Below are 19770 nucleotides of genomic sequence, written 5' to 3' on the forward strand. Positions count from 1 at the left end.
GAGTAGAGAGCTGCAGAAAACTGTGATTAAAAGTAGTTTGGCAAAAATGTAGTTCCACTACATAAGTCAGTCTAAAATCACAAAAAGCATGAAGGAGACTGTGTGCACAGCAGCGTGTGTGTGTAGTAATTAGTGAGTTTTAGAGGTGTTGGGTTACGGAGCTTGAACAGAGCCTGGGGAGCTGTTTGTATGTTGGGCTAATTTAATTACCTCTTGGATCTATAGCACAGACACAAGAGTTGAATCAAAGTCTCAGAATGAAAGTTAAAAAAAAAATAATAATAAAAAAAAGCACTCACAAAACTTTTACTGTCTCTGGAAATCCAGCTGTAAAAACAAGTAGAAATGTCTCTCATTTTTTGTGAAGAATCCTTATTATGTGTTTGTTGCCCTCATTTGAAAATCAATGGCGTAGTACCACTGGTGAGCATGGCTAACTAATCCCGACTGTGTGCCTGTATGTGTAGCTAAACTGATAAAGTGTTTCAGATCATGGTAAGCCATCCATTTGGATCTAGTTCTATCCAGACACCTGACCTGACCTGACCTGAGCAAACTGTTCTGTGCCCATTAACATGGTGTCTTTAAAATTAGACACTCCAGTTCACCTAATTCTGCAGTCACATCAGTAAAACCAAAGAAAACACTATGGAAATAGAAAAAACGCAGCAAAACCTTAACAAAAAAGGGGGAAGCAGTTTGAAGGGGTTTTGAGGAGACAATAACGTGATGGACCAACTGCAGAAGTGACCAGCTAACAATAAAAGCTAATAGCCAACATGCAGCTACAGTGTTATATGAGTCATTCAATTAAACACACATTACTTGGATCTTTTTCTCCCTCATAAGAATCCTTCACTTCTTGTAAACAGGTCTCAGTGCAGTCTTTCACATGTTTCTGATTTCTGTCACTTCTTCAGATCTTCGGTCATGTTCTTGTCTTCCCAAAAACACTTCCGTTGTGAATTTTTACAGTTTTTTTCTATTGGTGTTTTATTCAACATTTGTGTGTTTTGTGTGCTTTTGTATTATTTTTTTCTATTTGCTGTTGATTTCCTAACTTGCAGGGCATTTGACCTTTCTGGCCCATATGGAAAAGGAATAGAAAAAACTTATAAAAGACTTGCATCAGATGGGGCCTACTTCATATAGTGAATCATATAAGGCTTATATGATTTACACATAAAAGTGGCCACTTTCATATATTGTTTTAGGAAGTATCCAAAACATACAGGTTTCATTTATACAATTTTTCTAGGGATCTTATATCTGTTTTCACTCTTGTATGCTTTTCATTTAAACACAGATACAAACTTAATAAGATTAATATATATATAACTTTTCCATATAGGGGGGCCACCATATAATTCAGCATGAAAAGCAGAATTTGAGTCAAGGGTTTCTACCTAACCGCACAGTGTTGCCCATCTACCCTCATCTGCTCAGTCCAACAGTCCAGCGCATGGATAAAACACAGAAATGACAAATATCACACACATTTGCAACAGCTTCGGCTTCTCACCTCGTAGATTTTAGCATAAGGAGTTCATTAGAGGCAAATAATGACAACAAAGACTAAACAACATATGGTAGAACACATTTTCTAAATAAACATCAGTGTATTTTTATATTCACTGCAAACGTGGGATTTTTTTTTCCAGTACCATTTTGCAGATTCCTCACAGCACACAGACATTTCCAAACAACCAGCTGTGTAAACGTCATTAAATACTCCTGAACAGCAGCCTTATAGTCTCAGCCTGTGGTAGAAAGATCTTAACAGTTATTAGGTATGACTGTACTCATGCACAAAATAAACCAGATACATTTTATACAGTGCGATACGTAACACACTCTGTCATTTACTGCGAATCACTGAAGTTTAACTTATTAACCTGTGCTGCTGAAGTAGAGCCGCAAATAGATAAGTGAAACCAATAATTATTAAGTATATTGTACTCACATTCTCTATAGTTTCTAACAAGTAAACATAGAATAGAAATGGATACAGTGCCCCAGATAGTAACTGTTTCAGCACATTAACATACTAAATAATAACTAAACAGTCCAATTTAAATCATTTGTACTGGTTAATGGACATATGTTGATGTAAATACATTTATTTCCCACAGTGCTTTTATTTATTTACGTTTTTGGCCTTTGTCTGTGTGAAACATTTGTCCAATTAATAGAAATCCTCTGATGCAAAAACCCCAAAAGGCAAACAACAAAAAAAACAACATAAAAACGTTTCAGCGCTACAATATCCTTCCAAAAATAGTCTTGTGTAAAAGGATCACTTAACTGGTGGGCTGCTGTGTTTCAGCTCATTAAGTGCAAATTGTGTTTGCCACGTTTTTTCAGGCTTAATCGTTTATTTTCAGCAAGACCCTTCTGCTTCTGAGATTTTCCTGCTACGCAATAATTTTGTCATTTTTTAAGCTCTTGAAAAGAAAACAGACGTTTTAGAATCAAATGTTGATTACAAACACTTTAAGTCCTTGTAAATCCTCTTGAGGCCCGACTCGTGTGACATATCGATCGGTGCGTGCACACTGACACAGATTGGTTCCTATTATTTCCTGTGCACGCTGCCCTTTGAACCTGGAGCTAACGCCAACCTTTCTACAATACTAGATAATTAGCTTGGCATCACCTACGACGTGCGCTTATGCAAATTAGTCTGTTTCAATGCTCCTGGATGCAATTAGACCTGTAAACACTCAGAGCAACGTGTGGCGTCATGTTGAGGGAAAAATGTAAAGTGATTACAGCGTTCAGAGGGGTGAGTCGGTGCATCAAACTCGCCCTGTAGTTGATAACCAGCTGTAATTGGACTGGCACAGACAAGATCAGGTGGAAATCTATTTGAAAGTTGGGGGATGGCAGACGCATTCTGCCAGAGCAAATTAAACATTAGCTCCAAGATTTCAATTCAATTCAGTTCCGTTTAAGTTTGTTTATATAGTGCCAAATCACAACTGTTGTGACATTTTATTTATCCCTTAGAAGCCTACCTGAAGCTCTTTCTGTCAAATTTCAGGACTGCTTATAGAACAAAATGACTGGGTGTGCATCAGAGGTTAGTGATGGTGGTCTCTGCCTGTGCAGCTACCTTTGGAAAAACCTGCAAACTGTTCTAATGATCATCAACCACGTCTTTCCTGATGTACACTGAGGTGTCAAAACTCAACATGAAGGGAAGGTCATCAAATGTCATCTTTGTGGGGGGAAAACGACAGAGATCTCGCACACGTTGGCGGGAATATGCAGTTTTCCACTAGTTCACCTGCCACTGGCCCACGTGTGTCACGTATGCTGGTAGCCTACAGCCCACATGAAATTAACTTGATTGTGTGACCATGGGTTAATGTAAAGTTAATGAATAAGATGCAGAATAACAACAGTATGTGTAAGCGTAATAGCGCCATGATACCGATCCCTATCCGTCAAAGAATTCACCTCTACATCCCTGTGAGAGCCACATGATTCCCCCAGAAACAACCAGTACTTCACTTTGTGTTGGTTTTGACACAGACCAGGGATTTCTGGGGCATCTTGATGGCAGCTGATACTTTGCTGGTGTGTGGCACAAAGACAGGTTGCGTTTAATGTTTTTTTAATGTCATCAATAGGTTGTGTGAGTTACAAATAATGCTGCCCATTTGCCATCTGAATTTATGGTAAATGGGCAGCATTTATACAGAAGTTACGCGACAAACTTACTATCAAACAAGGAAATATTAAGTATCAGTGCCTCATGTTAAGTGGTAAAAAGCCACAAAACAGGTGGAATTATCACAGAAAGGGGTCCAAACGCTCCACTATGAACATTTCTGTCTGGATCTTTAGGCTGTATTTGTAGGAGCCCACTAGCTTCCTGTGATCTCCTCGTTTTCTCCAGCTTATCATTTCCTGCACTTGCAGAAGGTTTTCAATAGCTGCACTGGAGTGTGACTCTCATTTTGAGTCCAAGAGCCTGTCAGCGTAATAAAAGGTAATGCTTCCAGCGCTTTCATGTAAGACAAAGCGTGTTATTTCTAGGAGGAGGAGAGCTATTAACAGACTGCAACTCTGCCTCAACGCACAAGACTAGCTCACCCACGGCTTTTTGTTCCTGTTTCATTAAACTGTGCGGCAAGGTGGGCTAATAAATAGGCGAGCACTTTAATTTGAATGCCTTCTGCTTGTACGTCCCTCTAGCTCTGCCTTGCTGTTGCGTTTTAATCCCCAAAAATGCCACAGCGCTTTGTTCTCACAGTGCTATTCTCCCGAGCATCCTAGTGTGTGGTCAAGTGTGTGTATTTGTGCTCTGGAGACAAATATAAGATGTGAGCAGCTGCCTCTCCCTGCAGCAAACAAAGCCAAGCAAAGAGAAGGCCAGGATGCTGCTTTCAATTCCGCTTTCCAGCTCATCTAATTATATGAACTGATCAGACTGATTTAATTACTGAGGAATGTTTTTTTTCCGCAAAAGCAGATTTAAAGGGGAGGTTTTTCTTCTCTTTTCAATAACAAATTATTGATTTTTGAACACAGGTGTATGCTGATAATCTTTTTCTGTTACAATGGGGGGAAAGCACCGTTCTATTTTAAAGGATTAGTAAGAAGGGCTTTGAATGACAAGCTTTTCTGCTTGAATATGTACATTTTGTGACCCCTTCACTATCATTGATATCTGTGGCGAAGATCAGCATAAAAGACTCATTTTATTAGTACTTATTTTTTTAGCAATTTTAAATGTGACTATAGACTTTGAATGCCTTGTGACAACTTGCTGTGTTCGGCTCAGGACCATTAAACTGGAACAGTTAATCCAATTTAACTTCAATTATATAACTTTTTTTTCCCCAGAACGGGCTAAACACAGGAACACAGCTGGATCTCCTCGTATGTGGAAAAAGCAACACAAACAGGCCAAAGCAACACAAAATAAAACCATTGCGGCACAGTCTGTGTTACTATTTAGCAGTCGTTGCACACACTGCAGTAAAACCTGCTTACGTTCCCTCTGGGAATCAAGACTGGGAGTATTAAATGACATGTCTCACAAGCAGAAACATCCAGGAGCGCTGCAATTTGCGAGTCAATTTGAAGTTTAGAGTTAAGTGCGTTCGGTTTGAAAGTGTTTGCGCGTTTGAGCGTTTTTCAAGAGGAAAATTTTGTCTTGTTCTCGTCATCAAAGCATGTTTCGCCCTTAGGGGCAGCCTCTGCTGGCACTCTGTTCTCCTTCCTTCCAAAGTAAAAACGATGAGACTAGCAGCTTTTTAACCAGAACTGACGGTACCAGAGTTACTTACAAAGGCGCCATCCAAAGTGGTACGGAGGGCCTACAGTGAAATCCACACACAAACATACAGTGCTCAAAAAAGAAGACATTCACTCAGTGCACACTTACAAGATTCCTGATAGTTGTTAAATAGATTATGAGAGTTTACAAGAGATGGTGAGCTAACACTGATCAAATAATCAATAGGATTCATGTCTACTATAGTCTATTTACATCTATACTGCAATATTAAGAATATTTACATAACATTTGTGAATACAGAAAAATCCAATCAATGTGACAGATTGGTTTTTTACTATATTGCCAAAATGGCTAGCCAAAGCTTACTCTTTAGCCTAACTTCCTCCAAAGGCACCAGCAAGGCTTGCAAGAGCCTTCAGCCTGATACACACCTCAGGACAAGTAGGAAGTCAGCTAAGGCTCACAGTTTCATATAACACTGTTTCATTAGGTGAAGTTCATTGTGCTTATTTTTTAAATTAGCAAGTAGTGCTTTGGATTTTATTACATCTGTTTGGTTGTAAAGATGCTGAATTTGTGTCCCGTGTGGCTCTGTGGTTGTAAGTTTTCCCCTGCAGTCCCTGCTGCAGGACCTATAAAAAATACCTGCAGGGCTAAATGACTCGTAAGAGTTTAAAAAATCATCTCAAACTAAAACTTAGTAGTTGTTTTCCCAAGTTTTTGTAACATAAAGGAATTGCCCCCTCACTCAACCTTGTCTGCATTTTTGTACTTTTCAAGTTTTCTGCGTATCTTTGTCTTCGCTGAGGCTTCTTGAGCCTCTTCTCATGTCCACCTGACTTTCTGCCAAAAAAGCAAAACCCTGATTTCCCCTCTTTCAGATTTCTTTGCATTTCTTTTGCATTTACCTGTGCCCTGAGTCAGAATGTAACCCACTTAAAGCTTTGGAGGAACTGGAGCAGAAAGTATAAGAAAGGATAATGGCTTAAAAATGTAGTCTGATTCTGTGGCTAGAAAACAGATTTTTTTTTTTTGTTCAAAGTTTTAAGATTAAAAATCTACAATTTCCTCTGAATGTTATGAGCTGATTAAATACACACTTTCTAGAGCAATACAAGGATTAATGGAATCCAATTTTAGCCTCCTGTATCAGAGCAGATGCGACACGAAAAGCTGGGCTGTCTATCAGGAAATAGGGATCAAACTGTCAACCCTGCACTTTGTGGACAATCTGATCTACCACCTGAGCCACAACCAGCCACCTCTATTTATATATTTCCTATCAAATTGAAAGATTATGTGTTTAATCCATACACCAAATAAAGTGCAAAAAGATCTTGATGTAATCACTCCACTAAATATGCTCTTCAAAAGTATGGCAGTATTTTCAGTTTCCTGCCCTGCGTTCTTGTACTCTTTACATGTTCTCTTTCCTTCCCCTCTTGTGTCTCTTAGCTGTAGCCGAGGTTCTCCATCTCATGGCGGTATCTTAGCTCCGACACTTTTGCTTTGTGCTGCTTGCTCTCCAAATGCTGCCTGAAGTCCGTCTCCTGCTCGGCTCCGCAGTTGCACATGGAGCAGTAGAACTGTCCGCTGGGAGTCACGCACATGGCCAAGTCCCGGGGGATGCGCTGCCTCGGTCTGGGGTTGTAGTACGGCCCTGAGGGAGAGAAAGAGAGATTACAGAGATGAGATGGATGGCTGCTAACTGTTATTTTTAAGAGATGTTTTATTGCAGAGGGAAGTCACAATACAGTGCCAAGGGTCCAACTTTAGGTTTCAACTAGTGCCTTATACAGTGGCAAAATGAGATGATAATCAACTAGAACATCTTTAATGAAATACTAAAGCTCCCAGAAGAAACCCATCCTAGCACTAGAATAACATGGACAAAGGTGGTTTACATCTCGCTGGCACGTACCAGCATGGTAACTTATGCTTTCAGCCTAACCTGCTCCAGTGATGGTTACAGTATGTTTCATACTAGAGCTCACTGGGTAAGAAACCACTGCACACTTACAAATCAGTTCTCTGTAAGACAGCCTCATCATTCCTGGAACTAAAATGTTTTAACGTCTCTACATTACCCCGATGAGCAGTAATGAAAACACATTTTTAGATGCAACTTTTCCCATTGATGCAAACAATTTTGCGTTTTTATTTTATAAGCAGTAACATATGACCCTGAAACAGGACACCTATTTGTACCTGCACATAGACTAAGCCTACATTTGAATTCTGTTGATTATTTCTTTAATCAGATCCTCCTGTTTCTTAATGACAGAGCTGTGATATTAAAAAGTACACAGTAAGCATTTGTGTTGGCTTTCACCAGACTTCAAATAAGCTAAACTTTATTAATACTGTAGCTTTTCTCAGAGTATATTTTCTTTGTTTCTTTGTAAAATCACTCCCTCTGTTGACAGTACACTTACCTATAATTGTGACTGGTTAGATGCGCCACAATAAAGTTTACATTTTTGATTCAGGTTAAAGGATGGACTGAACATAGGACAACTCACAATTCCTTCACTTTTTGTTTCTTTTTTTTGCTCATTTCTAACCAAAAAACCCAGCAAAACTATTAGGATTCCCATCCCTCATTATTAAGAAATGCTAGCATTTCTTGACTATGACTCTTATCTTTTTATAAAATACTACTGGTAAGAGTAGATGCTACAAAGTACTTATGTAGAATTTTCAGGTGTCCATACTTTACTTGAGTATTTATTTATATGACTACTTTTGACTTTTATGCCCTTTTTAAACAAATATCTGTACTTTCTGCTGCTTACATTTTCAAAACAGGCTCATTGCTCATTGCTGACAGATTTGGGTGGAGTTATTATATCACACTGCGGACCTTCAAACGTCAAACCGATTTGAGCCTAAACCGAAACACGTGAAAGATAATCCTGTTCGTTCAACTTTTACTGGAGTATTTTTAACATTAATATCTGTACTTCTACTTAAGTGCAGAACATGTGTAGCTTTGCCACCTCTGGATGCTGCTATAATTGTACATTGAAAAAATGAAATGGGTATAGGAAAATGCAGGCAGCATTTTACTGTCTTAAATTTATCTGTTAAATCTTCGACTTTTAACTTCATATAAAATGCTACTGATATTGTAGTTGAAAGAATTCATCTGCAGTGTTTGGTTTTTTTCTGTTGTTCAGTGATAAAAATGCATCCCAGACCCATGTGTGTATGAGTGCTGTGTGTGTGACAAATGTACACAAATGTGTACAGAAAGAAAAGCTGAAAGGCGTCTGTGATTACATGATGGCAGAACACTGGAAACAGAGTGTTGCTTGTGTTTTAGCAACACAGAAAAAGGAGAAGAAAATAGAGAGATAGAGAGAGAGATAAAAAAGACAGAACGAGAGGGAGAGAAGCTATTTTAGGGATTGTCCATCAAGAAAACTGATTGAATCAGCAGATTTTTTTTTTTTTTTTTTGCCTGTGGAAGAGCGTGTCAGCGGGAGACTAAGAGGGATTTGCTTTACTGTATGACTTGTGATTTATCTTGTTTTATCTCGAGCTGAAGTGCAGGTGCTTATGTCTGTGGAAAGACAGAATAGGAAACAGACACGTGCAGAAAGAGATGGTAGCTTGACGTCAGCAGAAAGTCTGACATTACCTTACTCTGTATCTGTTTTCACACATGTACACGAGGGTGAAAGCAGACACTCACACAAACACAAAGAAACCACAGTTAAATAATAATTATAGAAGAACATTCAGCCTTAAAAAAGAAAGAAAACATGTGTGACCATGTGAGGGTCATGCACTGGACATAAGTAGGTGGGTGCACCAAAAACGGTAGAAAATCCAGTGACATGAGAGAGCTTTAGGAGAATAACTCCTATCTGTGACATCATTTAGTTTTTTTTGACAGTTTCCACACTGACTCAGCAAACAGACACTGCCCTCAAAGGCTGCTGAAAATGACTACGGGTCATGAAAGCTGCTGTAACATGAATTATCAGTATATGGAACAGGTCTAGACCTAAGAAAAGGATTTTACAGCATTCGCTATATCTCTTTAGAAAGACTGTTGGGGTGTTTGCAAGTACAAAATCAGCTTTTAGAAGATAAATTGGCATTTTGAACAGTGGCTTCTCGGGGTAGGTACCATACACATCACATTTTATGCCGCATAAAAAGACCAATTTCAAAGGCTAGTGTGCATCAAATAGAGTTGTTTGAAGACACAACCAATAACTCAAATAAAAGAATATAAGATCATTAAAGAAACAGCCAAGTTTACTGCTGATTGGTCCTCAAGCCGCTGTGTATGAACAGGTGACATCTATTCTAGGACTGCTGAATATAGCTTGTTTGTAGTGACGTATTTTCCAACCACCACTTAAGATAACACAATAACAGACATGACCCTCAATAGCCAGACATATTATTGGTCAATTCATTAAATAACATCAGAATTTGCTTTGCTAGTTTGCAGCCTTTGAATAGATGTGGAATAAGACAAAATCTCTTGCATTTCTTTGCATTTTACTGACCAAGATAGCTACAACAATGCCACCTAAATGAAGAGTTTATCAGATGACTTTTGATAGTTATCTTTAAATTATGCTGATGTCGCTTTTTAATTAGCATTTAATTTTCTTATCTTACCTGGCATGGAAGCGGGTACTTGTGGGCTGCGACGATTTTTCACTAGCCGGTACTCACTGCCATCTTTCCTGTTCCTTCTCGGAGTTGTCTCATTGCTGCTTTCCCTGTAACAGGCAAAGCTAGAGTCAACAATTGTTGGTTCCATATCACATGTAATGGCAACATGGCTAGCTTGAAATATGGCGTATTTTGCCAAACCCCTGAGTCACCCCTCATCTTTCTAAGATGTTTCATGTTATTTTCTCTAGGGCCAGCATCCTGCTTGTTTTTGAGATATCCCTGCCCTACTGCTGCTGAATACCTGGATCAGGTGTGCTTTGCCAATAAGAAGCTAAAAGGGCAGGTTGGTTGGAAAACAAGCAGGACAGCGGCCCTCGAGGCCTCAAGGTATGGAGTTCCATACCTGTGTTCTACAGGCTTGGTCTTGCAAAGCTTTTCTTTGGACACAGGCTGCTTTTTCACTCATTATCAGGCCAATTCTTGCACCTGACCATTTCCAGCGGAATGTTTTTTGTTTGTTTGTTTTGTAAGCCACCTAACACTGACCTATGAATCATTCAAGCATAAAAAAGGGACCTAACTCTAGGGACAAGCCAGTGTTATGTCCATACATAACAGACAACTTACCAAATTTGTCTTTGGTAAGTTGTACCTTTAGGGACTTTGGTCTAGCTGCCTGTTGTAAAAACACATAATTTGTTCTTATCTCTTTAGTTGAATCTATTAAAACTGCCAAAGATAACACAGTTTGAAATAATAAAATAGTAATTTTGTAGCAACGCAGTGATTTCAAAAGTGCGATCAGCAGAAAACAGCTAAGGAAAGTGAACAAGTGGAGGACTAAAAAAAATGGGCAGGCATAAAAAAGAGCTATCAACAGCAGATGAACAGTATGTCCGGTCCACAACAGAAAAAATATCCAGCAAACACCTGGCAGAGAACCTGAGAGATGCATTTGGTCCTTCAGTTGATCCATTTAGGCCTAATCAGAAATGATCTCAGTGGAAGGGTGGCTGAAGTTGTTTTAAAGAAGGGAAACAGGGAGAAAAGACTGAGGTATACCAAATTACACAAGAACTGGACTTAAAGTAATTATCAACAGGCCTGTTGGAGTTATGATTCCAGATGTGAAATGTTTGGTTCAAATGTTGATAATATCTACAGCGAAGGTGAGGAAAGAGGTACAACAACAAGTGTCTACATCCATCTGTAAAACACAGTGGAGGTTCTGTCATGGTTTGGGGCTGAAATTCAGCCAGTGGTGCAGGATCTTGTCAAAATGGATGTTTTCATCCATCAGTGTGATGACCACAGAAAAGTTTGGTCAGACTTTGATCCACCACACAGCACCATCTGGAAAGCATCTGATTGGCAACGGCTTCATTTTTCAGCACGACAATGATCCCAAGCACACTGCTAATGCAGTAAAGGCACACCTTTGAAAAGAAACTCACAATGGAAGACTATCAATCATAGACTAGTTTACCCAGAGCCTCAACATTAGTGAACAGTGTGGGATGATGTTGACAGAGAGCAGACTAAAAGGCAGCCAACATCCAAAGAAGAGCTTTGAATGTCCTTTAAGAAGCCAAGAGAACTATTCCTGAAGTTTGAGAGAAAGAGAGTTCAGACTGTGTTGCAAAATAAAGGTGGTCATAAGAAATATTCAGCTGCATGCTTTTATAAAATAATAGAAACTGCTTTTGCTTATATACTGTTTTATTATACTAATTTTCTAGCAAATTATAAAGAAACGATGGATGGCTCAAGATATTTGCGCAATGCAATGTATATCTGATTGCAATTGCTATATTTCTTTTTCAGCTAATGCTGAACAAGGTATTGTCTGTAGTGGGCCTCCACTCCATTATGCCTGCATAAAACACAGTAAGGATAAAATCTCTGTCCAATAAAGCCAACATGTCTTCACCCAAACCTACATGGTACTCGCGTTCTGTTGGGCCTCAGCCAGCCGTAGTTTCTTGGCATGGTTCTTGCCCTGGTAGTGGGCCTGCGCAACTGCTGGTGAACTGAAGGAAGCGTCGCACAATTTACAATAGTCATTCTCTGTGGCCAAGATGACCCTGGGCGCCCCCTTATACAGCGCCTGCAGAGACAGGACAAAGCAGCACAGTGTTTGTGGTGAGAGGAGATTTGGAGTAAACACTGTGAAAACAAGGAAAGAAATGTTCCATTTCAGCAGGAGGAAGAACACATTGCCTTTAAAATGATAGTAAAGCCTAATGGAAGCTATGAGTTATGCTATTTTTTGTCAGAAAGATTGTTATTTTATTAGCAAACATAATAAAAAAAAATTCACTGGTTACTTAGAATAAATAGACTTTTAAAAAGCAGGGATTGAGTGTACAGTGGTGAGTGGATGCTTTGAGTGTCTGCTGTTTAAATGAAACAGAGTGACTATGCAGTTCTCTACCACCTCCTCAGAGCAAGTGACCGCCATCATCCGAGAGGCCACTTCAGCAACAGCACACCCACCTCCTAAGCTAACACTGTAGCATTAAGGTAGGCTGTGTACTAGTTCTTAAATATGGGCCTTACCTGCCTGCCTGCGTCACTGTCGCTGGACCCTGAGCTCAGGGCCGTCTGGCCCGCAGTCTCAAAGGCTTCTGGGATCCTGATGGCCGGTGGCTGCTGACTGCCAGCATAGAAATTTCGTAGCTTTTTACTGTGGTTCTTTCCCTTCAAAGAAAGATACGAGATGTCGATTTTATTTGATTCTTCACATGTTTTTCTGTGCTATTCTGCATGTCTGAATTTGGCTTTCAGCTGACCTGGTAGTGAGCCTGTGCCTGCTGAGCAGAGTTGAGGGTAACGTTGCAGAGTTTACAGTACAGTGGTTTACACAGTTCTTCTAGTCCCAGAGAGTCCTCCTGCTCCTCTGTCCCCAGCGAGGAGCCCTCATCCTGGGGCTGCTCACTGGTTGGGGCTGCCTGGCCTGGGAGTGGACCGCAGATGAGGCTGGACACTGTAGCTGGGATGAGGGCTGGTCCTAGGGGCCTTGGGGGCATCTGTGAAGGGTCAGGGCCGGGAGCAGGAGGTGAGGACAAGGGGCTGGGAGGGAGGGGAAATCGACCTGCTGTTGGTGCCACTACAGGTGGAGGCACCAGTGCTTGTGCAGGGTTCATATGTGGAGGCCCCAGCTGCTGTGTAAGGTCCATGGTTGGAGGCACTATTGCTTGTGTGTGATCTACTGGTGGGGGACCCAGGGTGTGTGCCATTGGTGGAGGCCCCAATGACTGACCTGGAGGCATTGGAGGGGGGCCTAAAGTGTGTGGCGGGGTAATGGGAGGAGGCCTTAATGTATGAGGTGCATTTATGGGAGGCAGGCCTAGACTCTGGCCATGAGCCATAGTTGGAGGTCCAATAGATTGAGCGGGGGCAATGGGTGGTGGACCAAGAGGGTGTGCAGGTGCCATTGGCGGAGGTCCCAACTGATGTAAAGAATCCATGTGTTGGAAAGGCTGCTGGGGATGACTGAAGAGACTCAGGGGAGGCTTCAACATGGTTTCTGGACCTGGGTACATTAGAAGCAATACAATCAGGCCTGCATTACACACATAAACACAGATATTAGAAATCAAAGACACCTCCTATAAGCAAATCCTTGATAAGGATATCAGCGATGACGAAGGCAGACATTAATGAAAAAATACAGTCACTTACATGCACTCTATATTTTATGCAACTTCTTTCGATTAATGTTTAATAGCCTTTTGGCTTTTAGGCACTTGTCTGTTTTACTATATTCAAGCAGGAACTGTGTTTGAGACTGAATGGATGACTCGTGTGATAGACTGGTAAATTGTCTCCGCTGTGCTCCGTCTCCGTGGGATTGGCTCTAGCCCCGAGGCCTCAAGGTAGACAAGTTGTGATGGATGAATGGATCATCACAACTTTCTGTTCAGTCATCAGCTAATGTATCCCACTGACTGACTAATGGTAATTTGCTCTCTTTTCTTTGAACAACACCATGACATTTTCTTTTGAGTAAAGCGTGTGAAAAAACTACAAAAAGGCCTTCCACGACACTAGGTTCAGATAATCATGTTCCTCTTTGTGTGAACTGTAAACCAGTTTATGATTCTACTGGCTTTTTACCATTATTATATTGAGCTTTCTGTTTGTCCAGCTCTTTAGTTTATGACCAAATGCAGCTATAAACAAACACCGTAAACGCAGGGAAAACTGTACTTGCTATACATCAGCATTTTAACAATCCCATTGTGAGCATGTTGGCCTGCTGATGGTATCATTTTGCTCAAAAGGCTGCTGTGCCTTAGTACAGCCTCAAAGAGCTACTGTGATGGCTGTGATCTTGTTCTGCATCAAAATACACTCTGAAGAATGTTACTGCTTATATTTCAGAAAAGCATTTGGGGGTTTTTTTTCTGTCGCACATGTTAATTTGCAGGAGCTGTAGTGGAAAGCTTTTACACCTGATGATTTTGAGCCAGTTGTTTAAAAAGAAAATTCTTTGTAAAAGACAAAACATACGCAAAATCATCAAAATGCCACTTATTTGGAAATATGATCTCCATTTTATTTAAGTAAATGAATGTAGAAGAGTCCTTTAAGGAGATACTGTTGACTGACCAGTCATCAAACATACACTGTGAGGGAACTCAGTGACTACAGTACATATGTCTATAGCCCCAAGGCTGGAGAGAAATTACCAAACAGAAACACATTCTCGGACAGAGGAGCTTCACATTTCAGTGGGCACCAGAAAGAGTAGTCTGAGTTGCAGTGCCTGCGGCCATGCAAACAGGACATTACATACACATCTGTTTGCACACACACAAATAGAGGCAGCGACAGTAAAATACAGTCCGAAGTGTGACTACTTGGATAAGCTGATACAGTGTGAGTGTGTGTGTGAAGGCTGGGAGCAACTATGTAAGTGCTACATGAAAAAATAATAATAAAAAGGGATGATATTAGTAATGGTGCGGCACTAATTTCAGTTTGTTCTCTTTTGATGCTCCAGTATCATAATATTAGTAATATAATATATCCGTGTGTGTTTGCATGTGTGTGTGTCAGTGCATTTCCCTAAATTGTCAGGTCAGTAATAGGCCAACAGCTGTGTCAAAATTCACTGTGCTGGAAGCTTTCATCATCCAATCGGACGCCCGATAGAAGTGAATCATGCACCCAAAATAACATCCCTGGCTGTTTGTGTTTCCGACTGCTGCTCACTGTCAGTCTGTCTGTCCAATATGTCTAGCTGCCCATCTGTCACCTGGCCTGGCTGACCTCAGGAGAAAGGTATGCTAGACAAGTCACTGACCTTACTATAGTGTCGTCAACTGCAAGATGAGACTCTGGAAGAGCGAGCAGAACTGGGTGTTGTGCCCCACACATTAAGATGGAAACCTAGACCATGCAGTTTCTGGAAAAAGTGCGGTGGGATTGTTGCTGGGATTGGCCAAAAGATTTGAAGGGAGATGGCTCATGAGCACATTGGCTGCTACTTTAATAATTCAATTCAATTCAAATTTATATATATAGCGCCAAATCACAACGACAGTCACCTCAGGACGCTTTATATTGTACAGTAGATCCTACAATAATAGATACAGAGAAAAACCCAACAATCATATGACCCCCTATGAGCAAGCACTTTGGCAACAGTGGGAAGGAAAAACTCCCTTTTAACAGTAAGAAACCTCCATCAAAACCAGGCTCAGGGAGGGGCGGCCATCTGCTGCAACCACCTGGCCACAAGTGTGTTGTACCTGTGATAGCAGCTAGTTTGTAACAGGTTTTTATATTCAAAACGCAGTCAGCCTGTTCAGGGACATTTAACTTGTTGCAGTAATGCTGTCCCTCTGCAATGTGGAATCATTTTGTAAACAGGAAAATGTTTGCAGTTTTCCATCTGAGATTGTGAGGATTTGCTGTATTTGAACTCACCATCTTCACCATGCAAAGGAGAGGCGAGCAAGCTCGCAAGCAAAATGCCAGAGGACAGTAACATACAGTAAGTTCATGTTGCAGCTGTGTGTAATTAAGCTTTGTATACAGTCACAACATATTGACCTTACATGTTTTCACCTCATGAAAGGTTCACGATGCTGTTTTTGGAGCACCCTGCAGAGGTATTCCCAGGCATCCATTGAGAGCATCAACACTAACTCATTTGTAGTAAACAGGAGTAGAGGTGGTTAACACAAATGTGAGTCAGTAAATAGACAGTTAACAGAACAATAATGCTTCATTGCCAGAAAAATCCAACTCATACTTAAAGTGCATTGCAAAGATCAACACAGCAAATGGAGCCTTGAGAGCAAAGATGGAGAAATACAACAGGAAAATCTGTTATTAATGTTACAACGATAATAAAATTAATGTTTTACCAATTAAAAGATTAAAAGTGGTACCAAAACCCTTCACATAGAAAAACAAAAACATTCTTGATAGTTTATGCTTCAGATGATCATATTTTCACTGGGGACGTTGGATGAGAGCAGTACAGTATATTAAACTACATGAAACACCAATGCCCGGCAATGTTCGTTAATCGCACCAATTGCATATGACAGCATCGGCCTTGTCGGCAGCAGCCTCGAGAGAACCCCGGATCGCCGAGTGAAACAGCAGCAACCCAGAAACCCCCACCAGAGGACGGCTGACCTTTTTCCTTGGGTCATTAAACAATTTGGGGAACACAGCGTGCCACCACACAGTAGTTTGAGCATTTAACCACATGCTTTGCATTTACTGTATGCCAGTTAAAAATATAAGATAAGCCCGAAGATATTGCAGCTCTACCATCACTGCCTCCAAGAATGACACGTTAACTTGCAACTTACATTACAATCATTAAAAGATCCCAAAATTTTAAAACAGTTTTCTGATGGTTTGGTCTGATATCACATGCCCCCCCCCCCCCCCCCCCCCCCCACACACACACACACACACACACACACACAGCGCAAAGAAACTATTTTTGGCACGACAGTTTTGTGTAAGATCTCATTATGCGGCATATTCTTCTAGATTAATGTAACTGGGCTATGTGCTTGTTGGTGAATCTCCATCTGTTTGCTACAGAGCAGTGTCTAAACAGTCTTTTTACACAATCACCATAATTGCAAGTCTTTTCTTCGTCTGCACTTCAGTCCCTCTGCTAGTCAGAGAGACCTTTAACATCTCTGTACATTTGTAACTTGAAGCCTCTCACTCCTCAGGCTCCATCATTAAAATCTTAAAACACGGTCACGTTTCGAAGCACTTACAGTCAATCTGTTCTTGAACTCGAGAAATAAAAACATCAAACAGCTTTATTTTGTATTTTTCCACACACTCCTTGCACTTGTTGGCATTTTCAGCTCAATTAATGCGTCCTTCTCTGAAAGTACAGAGAACATAATGACCAACAGAGCCATCTACAACTGCTGTGTATGTCACACACTAACATTAAATCCATTTGTTCATATTTTGCCTTGATCTGTGTTGTTGTTGTTGTTGTTGTTTTCGTTTTCGTTTTTGCTTGATCTCTTGTTTTTGTTCCAAAGTGTGAAGCCAAAATCAGCATCTACTTAGTTTAATGTCCTATTATGATCCTAGGCAGATGGACTGTAGGCAATGATTGATTGGTTTGAAGGAAACGGAGCACAGTTATGATGCTCAAGCAAGGAAGATGATCACACAAAGATGGCATAAAAACCAACCTGCATTTCAAGTGTTGTTTTTTGCTTCTCATTTAGCACACATGAACAGAGTTATAAGGAAAAAAAACCAAAAACCCAAACATTGTCCAACTGTGCTTTTATTTTGGCTCTTTTGTCTTTCTGTAGTTTTCCTGTGAGCTAGATAGGTCAAGGTGAGCTTGCTTCTTTCCTTAGACTCAGATCGGCACCCACATAGTGCAGTCCTCAGAGTCGCGGACCATATTCAAACATCTACAGCAGTGGACCTTGCTGCAAAGTCAAAAAACATTTGTGGTTTTGCATTAGAGGCTTTTTAGATGACACATTCAAAACCAAGCTTATATAGCATTACTCTAAAGGCCAAAATACAAGGTGAAAGTGTTGTAATCCTCACAATTTTCTAACAATGTTGTTCTCAAAGTCTGAAAAGTAATTTTCAAAAATTACTTAAAACTAAATCAGAAGTTACTCACTAATCAGTCACTTGTGATTTCTTTTGAGCTCGACTCAAAAGTTCTTGGTTTAGAAGCAAAAAAACAAAAGAAATCTCCTGTCTTAGAGCCTGAGAATCTGATGGCCTCCACCGAGAATCTCTAAATAGGCCAAGTGTTCATTTTCTCTAGAGTTTCTCTTGTCGTTCTGTGATGTGTCACATCAATTATAGAGCAATGAGAAGCGCATGCCTCCTGCACTTATTCCATCTGCTTCACTGGGCACTGGACAAGCAAGAGTATATGCAGCAAAGACCAGATACGTCTTACTGTACTTTGCAATTTACCCACTGTACCATTACAATAAAGCCTCAGGTCCATTTTTATATATCAGCCGCAGTCACAATTTGAATATCATTCAGCTATCACTACTACTAGAGAAGACTTAATGTTAATAGAATGATCCAGTGGTCCAATATCTAACATGTCAGTGTTATTTGCCTTTAAAGACTCACAGTCACATGGCCAATCCATTAAGCTGCTACTACTATATTGATTAGTGTCCATTCTATCTCATAGAAGATAACTATCATAATTTCAAAACATCTTGCTGGGAATCATGTGCATATTTCTGGCTGCAAGTGTTATTATTGGCTTTGGTAACTGATAAAACATTTAGTCATTAACATAGAAACATTGACAATAATAACAGTACCAAAGTTAAAAGTTAAAAGTGGCAGCATTATTAAACTGAAAAACCATTCACAGAGAAAGGCACACAAAAGGTCTATTTCTTTATTTCTTCTTATTTTTCATCACTTAGCAGGCTGATGCATGAAAATGGTACTTATTCTTTTTTTCTGTGGCTGTCCCATTGATGGGGTACTTTTACACCCCCAGATCCACCTACATTCATGCATTACTGCAACGTGAATACACTGTGACATTTTCACCATGACTGAGAACCTTAACTGAATATGACAAGTCACTGTTTGATGACACGGATATTATCAAGTGGGTTGATCAAAACTCATGCGGTAATCTTCATCATCTATGACAGACACTGACCTCGAGTCCCCTAAAACCAGCCAGCAAAGCCCGCTATTACAGCGACTTTGCAGGTCCAGGGAAGAAACACTTTCCGTATAATTGCCACATGTCACCATCAGCTGTGCAGCGACTCAAGTAAAGGAGACCACAACGATTATTTCGCTTGTTCTCACAGACAGCGGTGCTCGAGATAGAAAACTAAGCATTACATTAAGGTTTCGCATATTTCAAACCTGGAGTGTTCGTGGATGAAGCGATTCGGAGCTCTCCTGTAGTGCGAGAGGATACAAGAGTACCGACAACCTCAGATTTTGCATCGCAGCATCCATGCTCTATAACCTGAACAGAATGGTGGCTCGTGAACCCCCTCCTCACACCCGCCGGTATGACATTAAGATGATGACAGCAGCATCAGGGCAACCGGCTTAAACATCCTCGCTATCATATGCAAATGTCTCCGATTAGATTTTTCTCCATCCTCGCACATATGCGCATGAGAACTGCTGACAGTCAGAGGGCAGGTCCTGTCTGGACCAGCCTCCCCTTACCTGGCAATCGTGCGAGATAATGGCTGCTGTCACCGTAGCTGACAGGCGGCGAAGTGTAGTTTCTGCAGTATTCTGCACTCTGGTAGTACGCGGCATCCCCGCTCTTAAGCTGCAGCGCCATCATCGCAGGAACATCCCTCTGCCAACTTCTCCTCTCCAAAAAACCGGGCAGC

At 40.6% G+C, this 19770-nt stretch overlaps 1 protein-coding gene across 1 annotated transcript; it reads right to left on the reverse strand.

The window, feature by feature from the left end:
* Window positions 1–1197: 1197 nt before the first annotated feature.
* Window positions 1198–19751, reverse strand: zmat3 (zinc finger, matrin-type 3). The gene is made up of 6 exons (XM_080887634.1): window positions 19598–19751; window positions 12685–13427; window positions 12452–12592; window positions 11833–11999; window positions 9893–9996; window positions 1198–6911 (listed from the first exon to the last, which is right to left on the reverse strand). Exons 1-6 carry the CDS (start codon window positions 19719–19721, stop codon window positions 6703–6705), a joined length of 1488 nt encoding a protein of 495 aa, XP_080743760.1. The 5' UTR covers window positions 19722–19751; the 3' UTR covers window positions 1198–6702.
* Between the last annotated feature and the right edge of the window lie 19 nt (window positions 19752–19770).

This window comes from Rhamphochromis sp. 'chilingali' (assembly GCF_963969265.1).
Source record: "Rhamphochromis sp. 'chilingali' genome assembly, chromosome: 7".
In the NCBI taxonomy this organism is placed as follows: domain Eukaryota; kingdom Metazoa; phylum Chordata; class Actinopteri; order Cichliformes; family Cichlidae; genus Rhamphochromis; species Rhamphochromis sp. 'chilingali'.

Bases quoted from the DNA above. Each gene is read 5' to 3' on its own strand.
- zmat3 (XM_080887634.1), bottom strand. From the start codon at position 19,721: ATGATGGCGCTGCAGCTTAAGAGCGGGGATGCCGCGTACTACCAGAGT. The intron at 13,428-19,597 runs GTAAGGGGAGGC...TAATGTACCCAG, and splicing joins TTATCTCGCACGATTGCCAG to GTCCAGAAACCATGTTGAAG. The intron at 6,912-9,892 runs GTAAGATAAGAA...TCTCTCCCTCAG, and splicing joins AGTACCCGCTTCCATGCCAG to GGCCGTACTACAACCCCAGA.